We start from the raw sequence: 18464 nt of genomic DNA, 5'->3' as shown, positions 1-18464 counted from the left end.
AGTGGAGATCAAGATAGAGTACAGGCTGAGTGAAGATAGCCTATCTAAAAAATTAAGTACATGACTTGAGGTCAATCAGATTTTGTGACTTGTGTAGGCTGAATGGAAGGCGGAATGAGTTACTAGAACTGAATGTTGTAACCGCCAAAAGACAGTGGAAGATACGTAATGACAGGTGTCAATATGGGAAGCAAGTAGCTTTCTGGTAATTCATAATAAATTGTATAAATATTAGAATGTATCTCAAAGACAAGACCCTTTGCCAATCAAATGACCAATATTTCTATTTTATTTTTAGTTATATTTTTTTTATACCTTAATTTATCTTATATTTGACCGTTTTTAGCGTAGTAGTATAGTTACCACTCCTCCGAGAAGGTGGTATCTTAGTAATGAAAGTCCTCGAAGTTCAAGATGGTAGGATCCATCATCGCTGCACCTCTTTTCGATTCAAATATTGGTGGCACAACTGCACAATCATCTAATTTTGTCACGGGTTTGGACTTCTTCTCCATCCCGCAATGAAGATGAAGGCGCGGACAACATCAATGACTCTGAGGAATTTGTAATAACCTTTTAACAGCATATATTTTTTAGCTTTTCATACAATGATTGTTGAATGGTTCTATTGCCCCTGCATGAAAAATTATCAATGTTGAAATTATCTTTTTGATCTTTAATTAGAGCATATATTTGTTTTAGTTCCGCCAACTTTAAAAGGTTTGTTTTTGAAGATTTTGGGATGTACAATACATGCGACACATAGTATAGATGATTGTGATCCGCATCCTTCAAGTATATTTTATTGTATTTGCAATTTTGTGACTGTATATTAAAATTTGAAAGGTGCACCTCTTTTATATCTTTTTCTTGAAATAGAGAATGCGCCAGATTATCAAGTTGGTAAAGTCTGTGATAGTTAGATCTGACTTGTGTTGAAATCTTGCTTTCATTAGAATTTGGAGGATTAGGCTAGGGATGGTACTTTCTGACCCGACCCATTTACCTGGTCCGATCTAATGCAGAACCAGCGCATTAGGTTTGTAGCCTGGTACATGTTAGCCCATCCCGACTTGCCAGTGGGTCGACTTGAGTTCGAACTAAGGCACTTCAACCCATTGAGTCATAGAAGGGAGGATACATACATATATACATGCGCGCATACATATACATGCACACGCACATATATATTTACACATACATACATATGTACGTATATATGTACATGCATACATATAAGCAAATTATGTAGTATGAGCTACTTGCTGGTAGGTCAGGTCGGGTTCGGGTCAAACCTTATGGATCTTGATATATGAGGCCGACCTGACCGGAACCTAACCAGACTCGACAGATTGCCACTTTTAGGTTAGGGGAATTTGAGGAAGATTGTGTAGCTTCTAGCCTATGGGCCTTGGTATAGAGAAAACCCAAAAATAGAAATGGTTTTAACATCATTGAAATGAACAAACACATGACAGAGAGTCCTGAGGATGACATTAGGAAGAATATATTTAATATTATAATCTTTTTTCAACAATATTTAATGTTTAAACTAGTATTTGACACATTTGCTGCTCACAATTTATGCAACAAAAAAAAGGTTGCCCACTATATAATCTCAGATATTTCTCTTCCTCTTCTTCTGCAATTTCTTTTTTACTTTTCTTTTGGGTACATAAGAAAGGGGCTAAGCCCAAAAGAAGTTATGCTCGCTGAAATCCTATTCCAGAAACAGAGGGTATTCCTCATCAGCTGTAATGGAGCAACTTGTTATCAGCAGGAAGTATTCCCCAGTTGTAGTCTTGTAGAGTAATTGTTTGCATGGAATTCTAAGCCACAACCATTTCCAACAGAGAGTTTTGATTCTAAGGGGCACTTCTAGCTTCCAGATCCATGTGAATGATGAAGAGTTACCTGATGGTGGCTCTGCAATTCAATGGCCAAGATCTCCTGTGGACACCTGTTGAAGCCAAGCATATAATGGTATAGGAGAGCACCATGGGTCATTAAAAACATTCACTGGAGATCCATCAGATAAAAACCAAATAAAATTATGCTGAACATAAGTTGCTGTTGAGGATATTTTGCGCCAAATTAGAGAGCACTTCTGTGGCCTGATGTAGGTTGCCCAATTTCCATTAAATTTATACTTTGCATGCAAAACCTGACTCCATAATGATTTGTCTTTGTAACACTACCTCTGCAGCAAGCTTGGTCAGCAAGAGATGTTGTTTTGCTGGAAAGTTTGTAGGTGCAGACCTTTCTTTTCATAGGAATGACCCCACAAGAAATTTCTAAACTCTTTTCCCATCTTTTTTCAGAACTGTATTTGGAACATAAATTGAAGACTTAGCAATAAAGCTACTTTCCTTTTAGTAGATCATGATTGGGTTTATCATCCTCCTCATTATAGTTCTCCTATCTAAAAATCATGTCCAATCGCACCGAGTAATACCTCTTATTACACTAAACAGAGTATATAAGGGTAGATGCATGCTAATACTGGCTAGAGCAAGAGGATAGAGCCTTCCATTGCCATCCATGCATTCTATTTGCCACCTTTTCCAAAAGATAATTGAAGTCTGCTAGAAGGATAAGGGCACTTCCAAGTATTGCCACACTCCCTTCAGTGTATTTGCAGGATACGCCTGATTTGTAATTTGACAGATGAAGGCGTGGCTGGACTACAAGTGATAGGTTGCTTAGCTTCATTGATAGCCTATCCTGATAATGCAAAATAAAAATCTATGATCATTTTTAGGCATAGATAGTTTTTGGTTGTCGGCTTGACTATCAATAAGCAGTCATCAACGAACAATATATGAGATGTAGAAAGAGATTTTTTTTTTTTTTTTGCTACAACAGATGACATGTACACTTCTAGTATGAATACACCTAAAGAAATCAAAAGATAATAAGTCACGGAGTGCTATAGGCAACTTCTTCTCACCAACCTATAGAGCTCCATAGTGGTCAGCCACATTTGAGGTTACCCAATATGCAGTTTCATTAGCCTCTCTATATATATGTTTGACCTAAAAAATGACGTTTCCACCTACCATAGTCCGAATATCTCGAAGCAAGAGGTGGTACTCAACTATGCCACCGGTGCTCTCTAGATCCACCCAACCGAGATATATATTTTTATTAAAAAATGGGAGAGAGGTACTCTCAGGAGATGAGATAAAAATAAACAAAAAAACAGAAATATGGGTTGGAGCCAAAAGAAAACAAAAAAATATGAGATGAGAGAGAGAAGATATGAGGGAGAGAGAGAAAAGAGACTAGAATGTTCGTAGGTTATGGCAAGCCCAAACCCGAACCAAGGTTACGCCCACCGTTAAGCTGTTCCTAGCCGTCGGATGAGAAACGAACTCGATATCTCCAGCGTTGAGCCCGCGGGAACACCATATCCGTCCTCGCGACCGGGACTCCCTGCCTCCTTTGCGCCGCTCCCGAAGGCGGTTCTTTCTAGGGTTTTCACTCCCCCCCCCCCCCCCCCCCCCCCGCCATCCCGCCCCCAGCCCCGGCTTCTCGCCGCCCCGATCCTTCAAGGGTTTCTCCATTTCGCCTCTTTCTTTCATCACCGAAGGTATGGGTTTTCTCTTCTTTCCTCTTGGATTTCAATCCGCTTTTCTGAAATCAGGTTTCCTCTGAAGGCATCAACATACGTTTAATCCAAACAAGATGCCCTATTTTACTTTTTTTTTTTGTTGCTCTGGTGAGCTCAGTTCCATCTTTCTTTGATGAAATTTGGGACAGGAATCAGAGTTTGCTCTCCTTCTATCCTTTCAGCTGATGATTCGATGCCCTAATGAAAATCTTTTTGCTTCATCTCGTGAGGTTTTTTGGGCGTCCGATTGCTTGTGATATGGGCACCTGTTAAATTAGAGTTTTTTGAATATTTTAAATAGAATAGTAGCAGGAAATGCGCATTTGTATTTATTTGCTTAAATATAATTTTTAATCATAGCAGTAACACCGAAAAGTGAATTTTCTATTTCTTTGATTGTGTTAATTTTTTAATCGTTGCAGTACGATGGAAAGTGAATTTTTAGTTCTTTGCTTGAATGTAACATTGACTTGCCGTTTGTTTTAATTTATCTACTTTCAGAGTGCGTTTGGGTATATGGCATTGCGATTGAAGAAATGAAAAAAAGGTCTCTGAATATGCATGTGTTGTGTCTATAATTGAAAAATTGTGAGACCTAGTTAAGGAAATATTTTTGTGTTTGATACGTTCTACAATGTTAGGCGAAAATTTTGGTTGTGTTCTGTGGAGCCGAGGAAGAATGGTGTTTTTATTGAGGAAGGTGGATGGATGGATGGATTTGGGTGGGACGGGGAGAGAGAGAGAGATAGATAGAGAGAGAAATTTTAATAGATCTAATTGTCTTAGGTTTTTGTGTTGGGCTTTTGTCCAATGGATTAATTTGAAATCCAGGCAAAACTGAAATTTATATGAATTTTAGCTTTACGTCTAGGGTCTTGACCTAAATCCATCTCATTCCCAATTGGCTTTAGAGATGCAAAGTGGCTGGGCATTTGCTAGCTCTTTGATGGTTGTGCTGCCCCTAGTCTAAAGCGAGTGTTAAGTGGAAAAAAAGGCAGCTCAGCTCCAGCTGCTATGGGTTTGGGAGGTTTAGATGTACGCAAACTTACCCTCACATACGAAGAGGCTGTTTTCGTGTTTCGAACCCATGATGCTCAGATCACGACGGAGCAACTGTACTGCTACGCCAAGGCTCACCATTGTCAAGCTAGTGGAAAGCGGAAGGACATATTTATTTAGGCAGGTTAACCTAATGAGCCAGTTTAAGTTAGGTCTACATTTATGGATTACAACTGACTGCTAAACTGTTTACTTTTTTCTTAATAGATTGAACCAAGTCCAAAGTTGTAGGGGCCTTATCTAATGTGATTTAATATATCGGTCTACGTTTGGGATCCATACGGAGTCTGAGCCAAGTCCAGATTGGGCAATCTGGGCGCTCAACCCACCTGCAGCAGTTATTACTTTATTCATTGACATCTGGGAATTGCATAGAGTAGACATCTTATTTATTCAAATCGAGACATAATGAAGTTTTACAGCATATCTTAAAATTTCACTGAAGACTGTTGCATTTACTTTTACATTTTGTTGCAAAATTTCAACCTTCCTGAAAGCTGATTTAGAAGAAAACGTGACTCTAACTTTTAGAACCTGTGTTACATAAAAACCAGCTCTTATGCATTTTTCCTTTTCCTTTGAGTTATGGTCGGTGATCTTTGTTTGTCCATTTTGTTTAGAACTCAGGAAGGAGGAATGCTGATTTAGTTGATTCTTGTTATTTTTACAGCTCTTCTTCTGAACATAATAGAGAAGTAATTGTGATACAGTATGCTGATTTAGTTGATTCTTGTTATTTTTAAAGCTCTATATCTGAACAAAATAGAGGAGTAATTGTGATACACTTTTTCCTTCTCATAAGCATGAGATTAGTGTTCCAACTCCAATAGTCTCGATACACCCCGAGTTTCGGGCTTCAGGGCTGGTGGAATTTGCCTTATGGTCACTGAGTTATGAGAAATTTCAGAAGTCTGCAAAAGACTAGAGGTTATTTGAAAGCAAAGCTAATAGTTAGCACGTGGTAGTTTCGAAAAGTTGTTAATGCATCTGTAGAGTTGGTTGACTAGGGATTTTTAAGCATATCTCGTTCTCTATCTAAACCCAACCCTTCCTTTGAAGAAAATCATAACATGAATATCAAGTGCTATTCAACCAGAAATTCTTTTAAAAAAGAAACAGAATATCTATTGGGCATTGTCTTCGATTCTTGTAAAGTTAAATGATGTTTAACCAGAGCTATTGTAACTTCTATGATGTTATGTTTTTATGCGGTTGTTAGCAGTTAATTATCCTGCATAAGGTATTTTCACCTCCTCTCATGCACCTGCATCTTTTTTTTAAGTTCATCTTAATCTGCTGTTGTGAAAATAATTGGTTTTGCAGTAGTTAGTCGCTAGTTTTTTTTTTCTCCTTTTGCTTACCATGGATGACCTGTGCTGCAGGTTGTTTAATAGACAACTGCAAAATAGCTATGGCAGATATTGAAAAGGTTACTCTGGGTATTGAATCGGCAACATCTATGCTGGAACTTCTTGGAAAAGCATTGGAGGAACTGGAATCCCAGAGAGAGTCGTCTTTGCAAAACAAGATCCAGTGGGACGACATTGAAGAACATGTCCACAACCTGGAGAGGTCATTAAAGAATAAGTTTGATGAAGTAGCAGAGAAACAGAGGATGTTTGAGGAAAAGCAATCTGAGACTCATGCATTAATTGCAGAAAGAGAGGCTTCTGTTGCTGCAAAAGAACAATCTTCATTGGATCGTCTTCAGGAACTGAGAGATATTGCTGTTTCTGCCATAGCAGAGGCACGCAAGAAATACAAGGTGGCATCTCCTGAGCCAGTTGATATCAGGGAAAGCAAAATTAAAAAGGTAAGCACTTCTCTCAATGATCCTAATGCAACTCCTGCGTCAGCGGAGAAAAATCCTGATAATGGATCAGGTGATTTAGCTGAAGCTGTGGCTGTTGAGATTAAGCCCCGTCCTCAATTGAAGCAACTTTGTGAACAGATGGATGCAAAAGGCCTTCTGAAATTTATTTCAGAAAATTGGAAAAGCCTTGCCACCCTACGTGAGGAACTTTCTCTTGCATTAAAATATGCACCTGAGCCAGCCCAATTGGTGCTGGATTCATTGGAGGGATTGTACCCTCCGGACCAATCTAATTTACAAGGGAATGAGGACAGTGCCCTACAGGGCCTGCGCAGAAGCTGTCTTGTATTGATGGAATCTGCCGCCCCTCTCTTGGGGATCACTGAGCCAGGTGTTGATCACCCTGTTAGCTCTGAAATTAAGCAGCAGGCCAAGGCAATTGCTGATGAATGGAAGCCCAAGTTGGCTGGTGTGGACATAGATGCTTCTAATGGATATTCATTGGAAGCACAAGCATTCCTACAGCTTCTTGCAACATTTAACATTGCGCCAGGGTTTGATGAAGACGAACTTTGCAAGCTCGTCATTGCTGTCTCTCGTCGCCGGCAGGCACCTCAGCTCTGCCGCTCTCTTGGATTAACACAAAAAATGCCAGGTTGGTATCCTACAAACTGACCATAAGGGTTCCAATGACTCATGACCATTTCTTTCTTTAGGGTGCCCACTAGGTACGGGCATAGAGGAGATCTAAGGATACCTGTTTAGAGCAATCGAAGGTGAACTACAAAATGTCACAAATTGAAATTAGGACATTAGCTAGTGAAATGCTCTATATTTACTTGGTATGTTGATTCTGAGAGCGTTGTCTTCGTTGCAGATGTGGTTGAAGATTTGATTAACAGAGGGAGACAGATTGATGCTGTTCATTTTGCACATGTTTTCCAGCTTACTGAGAGCTTTCCGCCTGTGCCTTTATTGAAGGCATACTTAGAGGACTTGAAAAATGCGAAAAAAAATGGGGGCACAAGCACTGGCAATGTGCAGGTTAGTATATCTGATATTTTTGTGTAATATATGTGAATATGTACTATTTTTTCCCAGAAAACTTCAGGGACAAATGTTTGAAGTCTTGAAGTGCCACTATATGTTTGTCTTTGGTGGCAGAATTGGAACCCATCTGCCTGCCCCCATTATGCAATATTATTTACTTCTGGTGTATAGTGTCTTCTTTTATTGTCAATCTCACATTCTGATCGATACACTTACCCAGTTCTTTCAAAATAATACTTGCCACAGAAGGATCCCAATGCTCAGGAGCTTGGTGCACTAAGGGCAGTCATCAGGTGCATTAAAGACTACAAGCTACAAGAAGAGTACCCTGTTGAGCCTCTCCAGAAACGGGTTGCTCAGCTTGAGAAAGCTAAATATGATAAGAAACGAATGGGGGAAGCTGCCAAGCTCCAACCGAAAAAGCCTCGAGCCACTGGAGAATATGCTCCTCGCAGGCCTGCTTTTGCTGCTGAAACTAGGCAACTCCCTCCTACAGCTTTTGATGAGAGGGGACTGTATGCTGGTGCTGCAGAAAGGTACCCTGAGAGGTACCCTTACAATGCACCTCCCACTTATGAGCCACCATCGTATGCTTCCTATGGTCAGCCAGTGAATGCCCAGAGGCCATATCATTACCCAGACGAGAGAGTCCCTCCTGCACCTTATAATGCTGCATCAAGTTATGGGAGCTTTACAGGCACTGGAGCTGCTCCAAACAGCTATGGCAATTATATGGGCACTGGAGTCCCATCTTCTTCATCCAACTATGGAAGCTATACAGGCAGTGGTTTGCAGCCATCTAACCAATCTTATATGTATCCAGGCAGTGGTTTGCAGCCATCTCACCAATCTTATATGTAATATGGGCTTGAATGACTGTAGGTTGCTTTTAGCTGCTCCATGAGCATGTGAGAATTGGAGGGTGTATTTGACTTATGTCTAGTGGGTAACTCAGACCTTATTATCATTTTAACCCTAGAATCCATTCTACCGTATTTTGTACCCATGGTTACAAATTTATCATAGTTTATCTTGTTTAGAGTTTTGATCTGTATGAACATTCAGATTGCCCTCTCTGCAGGACTGTCTCCACCAACCGTGGTTTTAGTGAGATCTACAGCCACAGAATTTTTCACTCTGGTAAGGGTTGATGGAATGCCAGCTTAATTGCTGGAATCGGAAACTCACTTCTTCTTTTATGTGATGCAATGCCCAGTTTTACCAGGCATCCCAGGTAGGCTCTAAAGCTGTTCATCCAGCTGCTCAGGATCTGGCTAGGTGGTGAAGGGGATCTTAGATCATCTAGGATCAGATTATTCTAGGATAAGGATTGTCAGTGATCTAAAATTATCTTAGTGGTTTCATTGGGGTTACCAAACGCCACCTCAGGATATATATTAAATATTGAATATAGCTTAAGGTTGAGGATAAATGTATATAGCATAATTGTAATGGATGGGAACAGAATTGCTATCCAAGATGCATGCTTTTACATAAGGATACGGTGAAGTTATTAAATCCGAACCTGAGATCGAGCTAGCCAAGGATCTGGGTCCAGTTCAATTGTTAGATCAGTTAGTTGGACTGGATTTACATTAAAATATATATATATAATTAAAAATAAAATATTAAAGATATCAATAATTTTATATAATAATGCTCTTTAAGTCATATGGATTTATATTCTACGCTACACTTAAATTGTAGCATAGATAGAGAATAGTCATGAATCATCTAATTTTTATAGAAAACTTGTAAAAAATTCATAGAGGAACCTAATACCTGGCCCTTTTCAAAGTTTTTATGTAGCTGGCACTCAAAAACAAACTCAGCAATGGAGAGCTTCGAAATTGAAAAAGCTAGGTCCATGTCTTTTTGCTGCCCGCTATACAAAGCTGGTCCAGATTCATTAGACCACATCCTGCTACTTTGCCCCTTCGCTGCATTTATTTAGAGAAAACTCAGGAGATTCTACAGTATTGGATTTTTCAAAGTTGTTCTTCAAATCATCTTCACCTAGCCCTTCACACCCTCATAACAGCTATGTCTTGGGAGGTCTGGAAGGAAAGAAATAGAAGAATTTTTTGGAAGAATCAGCTAGTCCATCGATGGTTCTGAGAAAAGTTTCGGCTCTTGTCTATTCCTGGAATCACTAAGTTAAGGATAAAGTTCTAGAATCCCTCTATAATCTTGTAAAAGTGCTTGCTCCTTTATGTTGCCTTTTCTCTGTTCTACCTCAGACCAGAAACACTCATTGAGGCCTACACTACTCGGATATAACTTCATTTCACTAATGAAGTGACTCGGGTTCACTCCTCCCTCCTTTCAAAAGAAAAAAAGAAAGAAAAGAAAAGAAAAGAGAAATACACCATTATCTATTTTTGTTTTGTTAGACCTTATATGAATATGACAAGCATCTCATCAATCTAATAAGATCTTTTGAAATCATGATGGAAACAAAGAATTTGATGGTGATTGAACTAGCTGGATAGGTACCAAATCCCAATTTGCCAGGGGTAAGATAAACCACCTTAGAGAAGTGATTACTTATCCTTGAAAAATAAGAATCAGTTGCCAAATTCAGTAGCCTTGATCTCTTTCTACCATGCAGTCCTAAACATGTTGTCAGAAAAGAAATCTTTATCAGAGAATTTTATTAGGCTGTCATTATCTTCCGATATTCAAATATGCTCTTAATATAATTCAAGCTCCTTTGCATGAGGAGGAGAAAATCAAAAATGTTTTATACAAAATCACAAGGGCAATTATAGTCGATGGAATCTCTCCTTCTTCCCTAAGAGAAAGAACAAGTTCTGAATGGATCTTGAACTAAGTAATTGGATGCAAAGAAGAATACAACTTTGCAGTATTCACAAAGATTCATAGTTTATTTGTTTCACATTTCTTGCTTAATGTGCGGCATGGGGTAACAAATACATCCACTTTGCCCAACATTAACAACAAATTAAACATACCTATCTCTCATCGACCGACACTCTTACTCCAAAGTGCCTATAAAGATATTAGAGTCTCTCGATACACTATCCTTCACAAATGAGCTAAGTTGGGCAACCAAAGCACAAAAATTAGCATTTTAAAAAGGTGCTTAATTTAGTCATACAATTGCCTTGTGTAGCCATCCTTGTACGCTCATGTATAACATCACGTCCACCTCCCTAGCCTTGTAGTCATGGACTCTATGATGAAAGATATAGTAGAAGACATGGAATGACATTGGGGTATATTTGTTGAAAGATCTAGTGGAAGATGGGGAATGAGATTTGTATATCTTTTTCTCCCTGACCTTTTTCATAGAAACCAACCTCCCTTAATTTCTAGATATCCTCTTCCTTCTTGGTTCATTTGAAATTCCATCCATCATCTATGTATAGCTTTGTTTTGCGAATTGTTGAGACGGAGGATATTTATAAAATTGACGCCATTACATTGATTACTTAAAGTCTCGTAATATCTATCTTCTATGGTACTTCTGGAGATATAAATTCAGAGGGCCAGGAATATACAAGCCGGCGGATGTTATGGCTGTGTCGGTTCAAATCAAACGGTATAGAGTATACTATACTGTACCGGTTCAATATGCCAAAAAAATTTCGTACCATGTACTGTATCAATGCTGTGCTAGTTTGGCACAGGTATAGAGTCCGGTACCGAGACGACGAACTTTGACTCCAACTATTATAAATTATAGCTATTGAATGAAGCAAATATTGTATTGATTCTTTACGAACAATATTGTCAACTTGAATGGCTCGTGTGATTATACTGAAGTTTGTTGCTGGTCGAAGGAGTTTGGCCCTCAGCCTATTTGGAATACAAGCTCACCCACGGATACGAAGTCAGTGACTCATTGTAAAGGGGTGCGTCTGAGTTGGAAAACCATGCAGTAGTGAAGACCAAGAACTGTTACCGGGCTGGTGATACAAAACATTTTTTTTTTGATAGTTTTGTTAAAAAAGTGTAACTGAGAAAGTATAATAATGGATATGGGAATCTAACGTATAATAGGATGTTTTACAATGGATTTAGGGCTTGAGGTGAGCAAACTTTTTCTCAGCTGTTATGATGAGCTTGTGTCACTACTGGGTGTTAGCTGGGACAGTATTACCTCTCATCTCTTAGATGAGAGCTCAGGAGTTTGATTCCAATTTTCATATGGCGATGGTCCACTTTTCAGCTTACGTTCACATAAAAGGGTTTAGCATGCTCTTACCCTACAAATATATATATATATATATATATATATATATAGGTTGCACATTTACTATGCGAAAATCATTATTTGTATATATACTCTTGAATTTATCCTGTTTTCACAATAATATCCTTTCCGTTAGATTGTTGGCTTATGGTTGAAATAATTGTTTTAAATATAAAATTATGCAACAATAACTCTTTCTAATGCAAATCTAATATTAATTTTTTTTAATGTATTAATGAAAACTAGTGTCATTTTATATTAAAAATGGATAATTGTGAACAATCGTTAGCTGAAAATATAATCAGAGAGAGAACACTGCTAAAATATGGTGAATTGAAAAGTATAAATGCCAAATTAGTGATTTTCAAGAAGTGAATATGAAAGATCACATTTTTAGGGGTATACATGCAAAATACCTTTTATATAACCTGCTGGTTCTACGAGCTTAGGGGCTTGCTTTCAGGCCTCCTCTAGTTTTTCCAAAAATATGAAGAGCTTGCGGCAGGCATTCTACAACCGAAGACAGAAGAACTACTCAACCATGCTTAGCACTTTACATTAATAGTTTACTTTCCTTATTCATATAATTTCAGATAACTAGATAACAAGTTGATGTATATTAGGGTATTTTATATTTTGTTCGCTATTTTTATAAAAATAATTGCTTTTTTCTTTGATAGAAAAGAAAAAATAAATATACTTTGTTTTATTCTATATTAATATAACCTATCCATGAGAAAAGCCCAAAAGTCTTTGATTTTTCTTTCAACAACAGTTATCATAGGAGTTGTACATATGAATTCAAATTGAGGAAAAAATTTGTTAATATTTCAATATTGATTCAAATTATTTATTCAGTATGAAATATTCATTCAATATGAAAATATTTATAATTTAATTAAATCAATTCAATTCTAAATATATACGCATATAGTTATATTTATAGTAATATAATAATAATAATAAATATAACAAAATTATAGATAAAAATAAAATTGTAATAGAATAATAGTAAATAAGTTTATCTATTATAATCAAATATTAATAATAACATATTAAATTAATTCAAAAATAAAATTAGAATAAATTTTGATTTTATATAAATATCAATTTTTTCAAAACTTTATTTTTAAAAATATTTAAAATATCAATAACTCCTATGGGTTCCTACACTTATATATGATTTTTCTTACGAGATCTTGAAAATATATAACGCATAATTATTTTATTTGTGCTATAATTAAAGAGTAATAATGGTATTTAATGTAAAGTTTTATTAATATATTATATATTTTTATTTTAATAATTTTTTATTTTTAATATTTTAATGCAAACTCGGTCTAACCAGTGACCTAAACGACTAGGTCAATCTCGTATGGGTTTAGCATGCCTTAGATATTTAGTAACTTATATGCCACATACGATCTGCATAGGAAATTCTATCTCATCCTGACCAATAGTTATTATCAAAGACGTAACCTCTAATATGTTCAAATAGTCATCCATTGATTTTGATATTAGCTTTTTTTTTTTTTCTTTTAGTATCATTTCATATTTTTCTTACAGTTTTGATTTTATAGATGCTTTTTGTGTAATATAATATTTACATTCGACTTGTGGACAAAATAATTCATACATAACGTATGTTTGCCATTTGTCTCTTCTATCGTCACTACACCAAATGGCACCGTTCACTCTCCACTAAGCTTTATCATTCCAGTACTTCATAATGCTAAATTGACTAATTTAAATATAGTGATCTAAAGAAATAAAATGAAGTAATTTAGGTGAAGAAGATTGGGAGAATTTTGTTGGTATTCTCACCATCTTTTTAGAGGGAGAGAGGGAGAGGGAGAGAGAGAGAGAGAGAGAGAGAGAGAGAGAGAGATCTGGTCTATATATAAGAATCCAATTGGCCATACAATTAACAAGATGATCTCCACAACACCATTCCAAGAAGGAAACGTACCATGGAGCAAAACACATAGGAAGAGAGAGCTCCACACTTCCCTTGGTCGCATATCATGTTGGCTCTCTCTTTACTTTCCATTATTTATTTCAATGAAACCCAACATACTCTCTTCTAAAGCGATTTGCATACTGCTACCATACTTTATTACCAATAACATTACAGGACCCGGACCACCAATTTATGATTATAAGTTTGCCAATAGGATTCTACTAAGTAGCATTTAAGCTCATTAAGACTCAAGGACACTTGGGCTTCTTCTTGTCATTTTTGGTGACCTTGTCTCTGTAGCAGGGGCACTCATCCTTGTTTCCATAAGTCCCAGAGGGCACGCACTTGCACTCCTCGCAGCACACCCCGCAGTAGTGGAGGCAGCGGTCCATCACCCCGGCCTTGGCACACCTCACTTTGCACTTGGAGTCGCAAAAAGCTGCCACAAAAACAAAACCAAACCACCCCATCAACCCAATCAAACATCAAAACCAGACCCAAAAAAATGCTACAACAAAATAGTTTATGAAGAACAAACTCTCATTTTGGAAAGAAGCATGACTTGCTGGTGGGGTGGCACCCACCTATCAAAATGCAGTGACTCTTGCCAAAGATTGAAAGGTTTATAAGGTGAAGGGAGTTTTTTTTTTTTTTTTTTGTGAGCTTGGCACTAGGAGTTCTGATATTGTTACCTGAGCCGGCCATGGCATGCACAGCTTGGAGATAAGAGGATGATAGAATGAGCAGCAAAAGGGCCAATGCAGCAGTGAGGACCTTCATCTTTCTACAAGACTTAAAAAGAAGGGCGAACTGGGAGATGTTTGGAGATGAGATTGTCTGTAGCTAGAGTGGAGTAGAATACCAGAACTTGACTTGTGTTTTGGTGAGGGAAAGGGTGGGTATTTATAGGAGCCAAAGGGAGTGGCAGGTGGGACTTGGTGCAGTGGCCTATGGGCTGGCATCTAAGAGGATGGTGAGGAAAAGCTTGAAAGCAAGGAGAAACGCACTGCAGCCCAAGCAAGCTCCGAGAACCACTTGTCTCGTTCTAGATAGCTCCATTTTGGCCTATATTAATTGCTCTCGACGTCTCTCGTTCTTGGACTAGGAAAAGCCAGAAGGGAAGCAGCCTCGGAGTTTCCGTTCGTGTGGTGGGGACCTTGGGGAGGTCTTATGCGAGTCTCCTACAAGCGATGGAGTCGGTGCACTGGAATGCGAGTCCCTGCGCGCCAGGCCTAAAAGATCGGCGTTAGTACAGGGTGTTTGTATTTTTATGAACAAAAGGAGGTGCACTTCGGCATGAGAACTGTAGCTCAGGTGACTGCCAACCTGAAGTAAACCTCCTCTTCGCTCTGCTTAGAGAATGAGACTTGGGGAAGAATTAATCCAGATGAGGCCGAAGGAGAGTAAGCTTTTGCTCTTTGCTTGGTTATTGTGTAATGTTTTTGCCCCTCTCCTGACCCCATCTTTTGTTTAGCTTCAAGGAAGCGGAAGCATTCATGTCGCTGGAACGTTACGGTGCAAGATTTAAAAAATGGGATCATTTTTATATTGATTGTTTAGTCTTGAGAAAGGTACATGACAGAGGAAAACCAGTTGTCATTAGTCATTGGATATTAGTGACTCGTCGTGAATGCGAGACTTCATACTTCGTGAAGAGTAAAGAGCTGCCGACATAGGTTCGCTTCCTTTATTTGTTTATGCAATACACGTAAGCAGTGCGACTCACCACTCTCTTCTACGATAGCACGAAATCTTCTGGCGACAGAAATCTCGAGTCCAGTGGGTGCGTGAGGGTGACCGCAATACTAATTTCTTCCACCGGACTACGATTATTCGGAGGCAGCGGAGCACGATCCACTCGCTGCGAGATAGGTCTGGACATCGGGTGGAAGGTGAGCCCTCCATTCGTCAGATCTTGTTGGATTTCTTTCGCACCAGATGGACGGAGGAGGAGAAGTCCGACGACAGTAACCCCCTCCCTCCTCCGAGGGTGGATGTGAGGATCGAGGATGATGAGAACGCAGCCCTGGTCCGACCGGTGTCGGCACAGGAGGTACAGGAGGCAGTCTGGGCTTTGGCTCCAGACAAGGCTCCGGGACCAGATGGGTTCCCCCCGTTCTTCTTTCGACGATATTGGGGTATTATTCAGACAGCGGTGGTAGAGGCCATTCAGTGCTTCTTCTCCCAGGCGGTGATGCCGGGAGATTGGAAGGCTACCTTCATCACGCTCATTCCGAAGCGTCAGGAGGCGGCGGAGCCCTGCCACTTCAGACCCATTAGTTTGTGTACAACCTTGTATAAGGTAGTGGCCAGAATTATGGTTCGAAGGATGAAGCCCCTTCTGCCTGGCATCATCAGTCAGGAGCAGGGGGCGTTTATAGCTGGCAGAAACATTTCCCATAATGTTCTGCTGGCCCAGGAGATGATGTGGGACCTTCAGCGAGCATCGAAGCGACATAGCCTGATGGCTATTAAACTGGATATGGAGAGAGCTTATGACAGGATCAGATGGAGATTTCTTCAGCAGGCACTGGAGGCGTACGGATTCCATAGGCAGTGGATCGGTTGGGTCCTGGGGTGTGTCAGGGGGCCAAAATTTTCGATTTTGGTCAATGGCACACCTTCTCCTTTCTTTGAGTCTACCATGGGGCTGCGTCAGGGATGCCCTTTATCTCCTTATTTGTTTATTCTTTGTGCTGACATTTTGTCTCGTGATTTGCAGAGGGTGTGTGCCCGTAGGGAGCTGGAGGCCTATGTTCCCGCCCCGGGGGCCAGGGCGCGGGTTTCTGATGCACGGGTCCTCCGTAGGGTGGTAGCAGATTACTGTATGGCGTCGGGCCAGAGAGTTAACTTCCAAAAGTCAGCTGTCCGCTTCAGTCCGAGTACGGAGAGCAGGGTCAGACAGGAGATTCGTGGGATTCTGCAGATTCCTGAGCAGGAGGAGACATTGACCTACCTGGGAGTTCCCATCACAGGCCGCAGATTACGAGTGGCAGAGTGCTCCAGCCTGGTGCAGCGGGTAGAGAGCAGGTTGGAGGGATGGAGAGTAGTTTCCCTATCTATGATGGGGAGACTGACTTTGATCAGATCAGTGTTGGGGTCCATGCCAGTTTATCTCATGGCCAACACTGTGGTTCCGAAGACGACCTTACTGAGGATCGAGCGACTGTTGCGATGCTTCCTGTGGGGGTCACATGGCGGAGGCCGCGGGGTGCATCTGGTAGCCTGGGAGCACGTTTGCCGGCCTACCAGTGAGGGCGGTCTCGGGGTGCAGTCCCTGCTGGAGCGTCGCGAGGCTTTCATTGCTCGGCATGCAGCTCGGTTCCTGCTAGAGCCACACGGGCTGTGGAGTCAGGTGATGGCAGCCAGATATGGACGCGACGGCTCAGAGGTGGCATGGAGTGGGCGGCGAGTCTCCTTCATGTGGTGTGAGATTGGGAGGTATGTGCCGACGGTGTCGGCAAACACCAGGTGGATAGTCGGCGATGGGCGGAGTATTGATGTGACTGCGGACCCATGGGTGGACACTGTCCCACTGAGGTGCTGGCCGACCATGATCGATGCTGCGGCTGCGGAGGGACTGCGGGTTTTTGATCTTCTGGCCCCAGGAGAGTCAGCATGGGATGATGCCAGGTTACGTCAGCTATTCGGAGGACACCTAGCTGAGAGGATCCGGTCTCTTCCGGTGCCAGTTGTGGGGGGCCTGATGTTAGGGTTTGGGACACCTCATGTCGATCCAGGGTCCGACTGGGAGATCTCGCCGGTGTTATCCAGCAGGAGCATGAGCCAGGGCAGGACTACACTTGGATCTGGAGGTCAGGGCTTCACCCGAGGGCTGCACTCTTCCTATGGAAGGTGGCATGGGACCGTCTCCCGACGAGAGCAGCGCTGAGTAGGCGAGGATGGGAGATCCCTGCGGAGTGCGGGACATGCAGTGTTGAGGAGTCGGTCGACCACGTGCTTTTCCAGTGTACGTGGGCGAGGTCGGCATGGCAGTGGGCAGGGTTCCCGCAGGAGGTCTGGCATGGGAGGCCTCAGTTTTTACAGATGATGCAGCAGTGGTTGGTCCGCCCTCGGACATGTCAGGAGGCTATTCGAGCGACCTGCACAGCACATCAGATCTGGCTGGCAAGGAACGCTCGTACCCTCGGTGAGCGCAGGGTGTCACCGAGGTTCGTGGTGGAGCTAGCGCGCGTACAGGCATTGGAGATCATATCTTCTTCAGATGGACCTCTGATAGCTCGGGACACCTGGGGTTCTCTTTCTGCTTCGGCAGCTTCTCAGATGGTGTTCTTCACCTGGGAACCCCCACCCCCGAGTTTTCTCAAGGTCAACTTCGATGGATCGGTTCTGGATGGAGGCGCGCGAGGTGGTGCGGGCTTTGTGATACGGGACCCGCACTCCAGAGTGGTGGCAGCAGGTGGCTGTCAGTTGTTCGGCACGTCGGTCCCCGGGGCAGAGTTACGAGCTGCCTGGGCGGGTCTTCGATATGCGAGGCAGGCTTTACAGGCTGGCTCGATTGTTTTGGAGGGCGACTCAGCCACAGTTATCAGTTGGATTCAGAAGGGGCTGAGGGGTGAGGGCACAGACCACCCCTTGGTTCGGGACATAGGGATGACGTGTGGGGTTGGGGTGGCCATTCAGGCCAAGCATGTATTTAGAGAAGCCAATGGGGCAGCCGATTGGGTGGCTGCCTTCGCGGCTCATCATTCAGGATACACCCTTTGGGTGGGGGAGGGGGAGCTACCAC

General features: G+C 41.2%; 2 protein-coding genes across 3 annotated transcripts; one reads left to right on the top strand and one right to left on the bottom strand.

Moving 5' to 3' along the window:
• Positions 1 to 3369: 3369 nt before the first annotated feature.
• On the top strand, positions 3370 to 8581 carry LOC103705329 (FRIGIDA-like protein 3). Of its 2 annotated transcripts, none has more exons than XM_039127484.1 (4): positions 3370 to 3592; positions 6055 to 7140; positions 7363 to 7529; positions 7782 to 8581. In XM_039127484.1, exons 2-4 carry the CDS (start codon positions 6084 to 6086, stop codon positions 8394 to 8396), a joined length of 1839 nt encoding a protein of 612 aa, XP_038983412.1. In that variant the 5' UTR covers positions 3370 to 3592; positions 6055 to 6083; the 3' UTR covers positions 8397 to 8581. The 2 variants fall into 2 exon arrangements, with proteins under 2 accessions (XP_038983412.1, XP_038983411.1); XM_039127483.1 differs by having other exon boundaries at positions 3488 to 3592; positions 7785 to 8581.
• A 5053-nt stretch (positions 8582 to 13634) lies between these two features.
• On the bottom strand, positions 13635 to 14601 carry LOC120111082 (peamaclein-like). Its single transcript, XM_039127482.1, has 2 exons — positions 14407 to 14601; positions 13635 to 14153 (listed from the first exon to the last, which is right to left on the bottom strand). The coding sequence occupies exons 1-2, from the start codon at positions 14492 to 14494 to the stop codon at positions 13963 to 13965; spliced, it is 279 nt and encodes a 92-aa protein (XP_038983410.1). The 5' UTR covers positions 14495 to 14601; the 3' UTR covers positions 13635 to 13962.
• Positions 14602 to 18464: the final 3863 nt, after the last annotated feature.

This window comes from Phoenix dactylifera, chromosome 6 (assembly GCF_009389715.1).
Source record: "Phoenix dactylifera cultivar Barhee BC4 chromosome 6, palm_55x_up_171113_PBpolish2nd_filt_p, whole genome shotgun sequence".
Classification (NCBI taxonomy): domain Eukaryota; kingdom Viridiplantae; phylum Streptophyta; class Magnoliopsida; order Arecales; family Arecaceae; genus Phoenix; species Phoenix dactylifera.
Note: the sequence above shows the minus strand (reverse complement) of the source record. Positions and strands in the feature narration are given on the sequence as shown.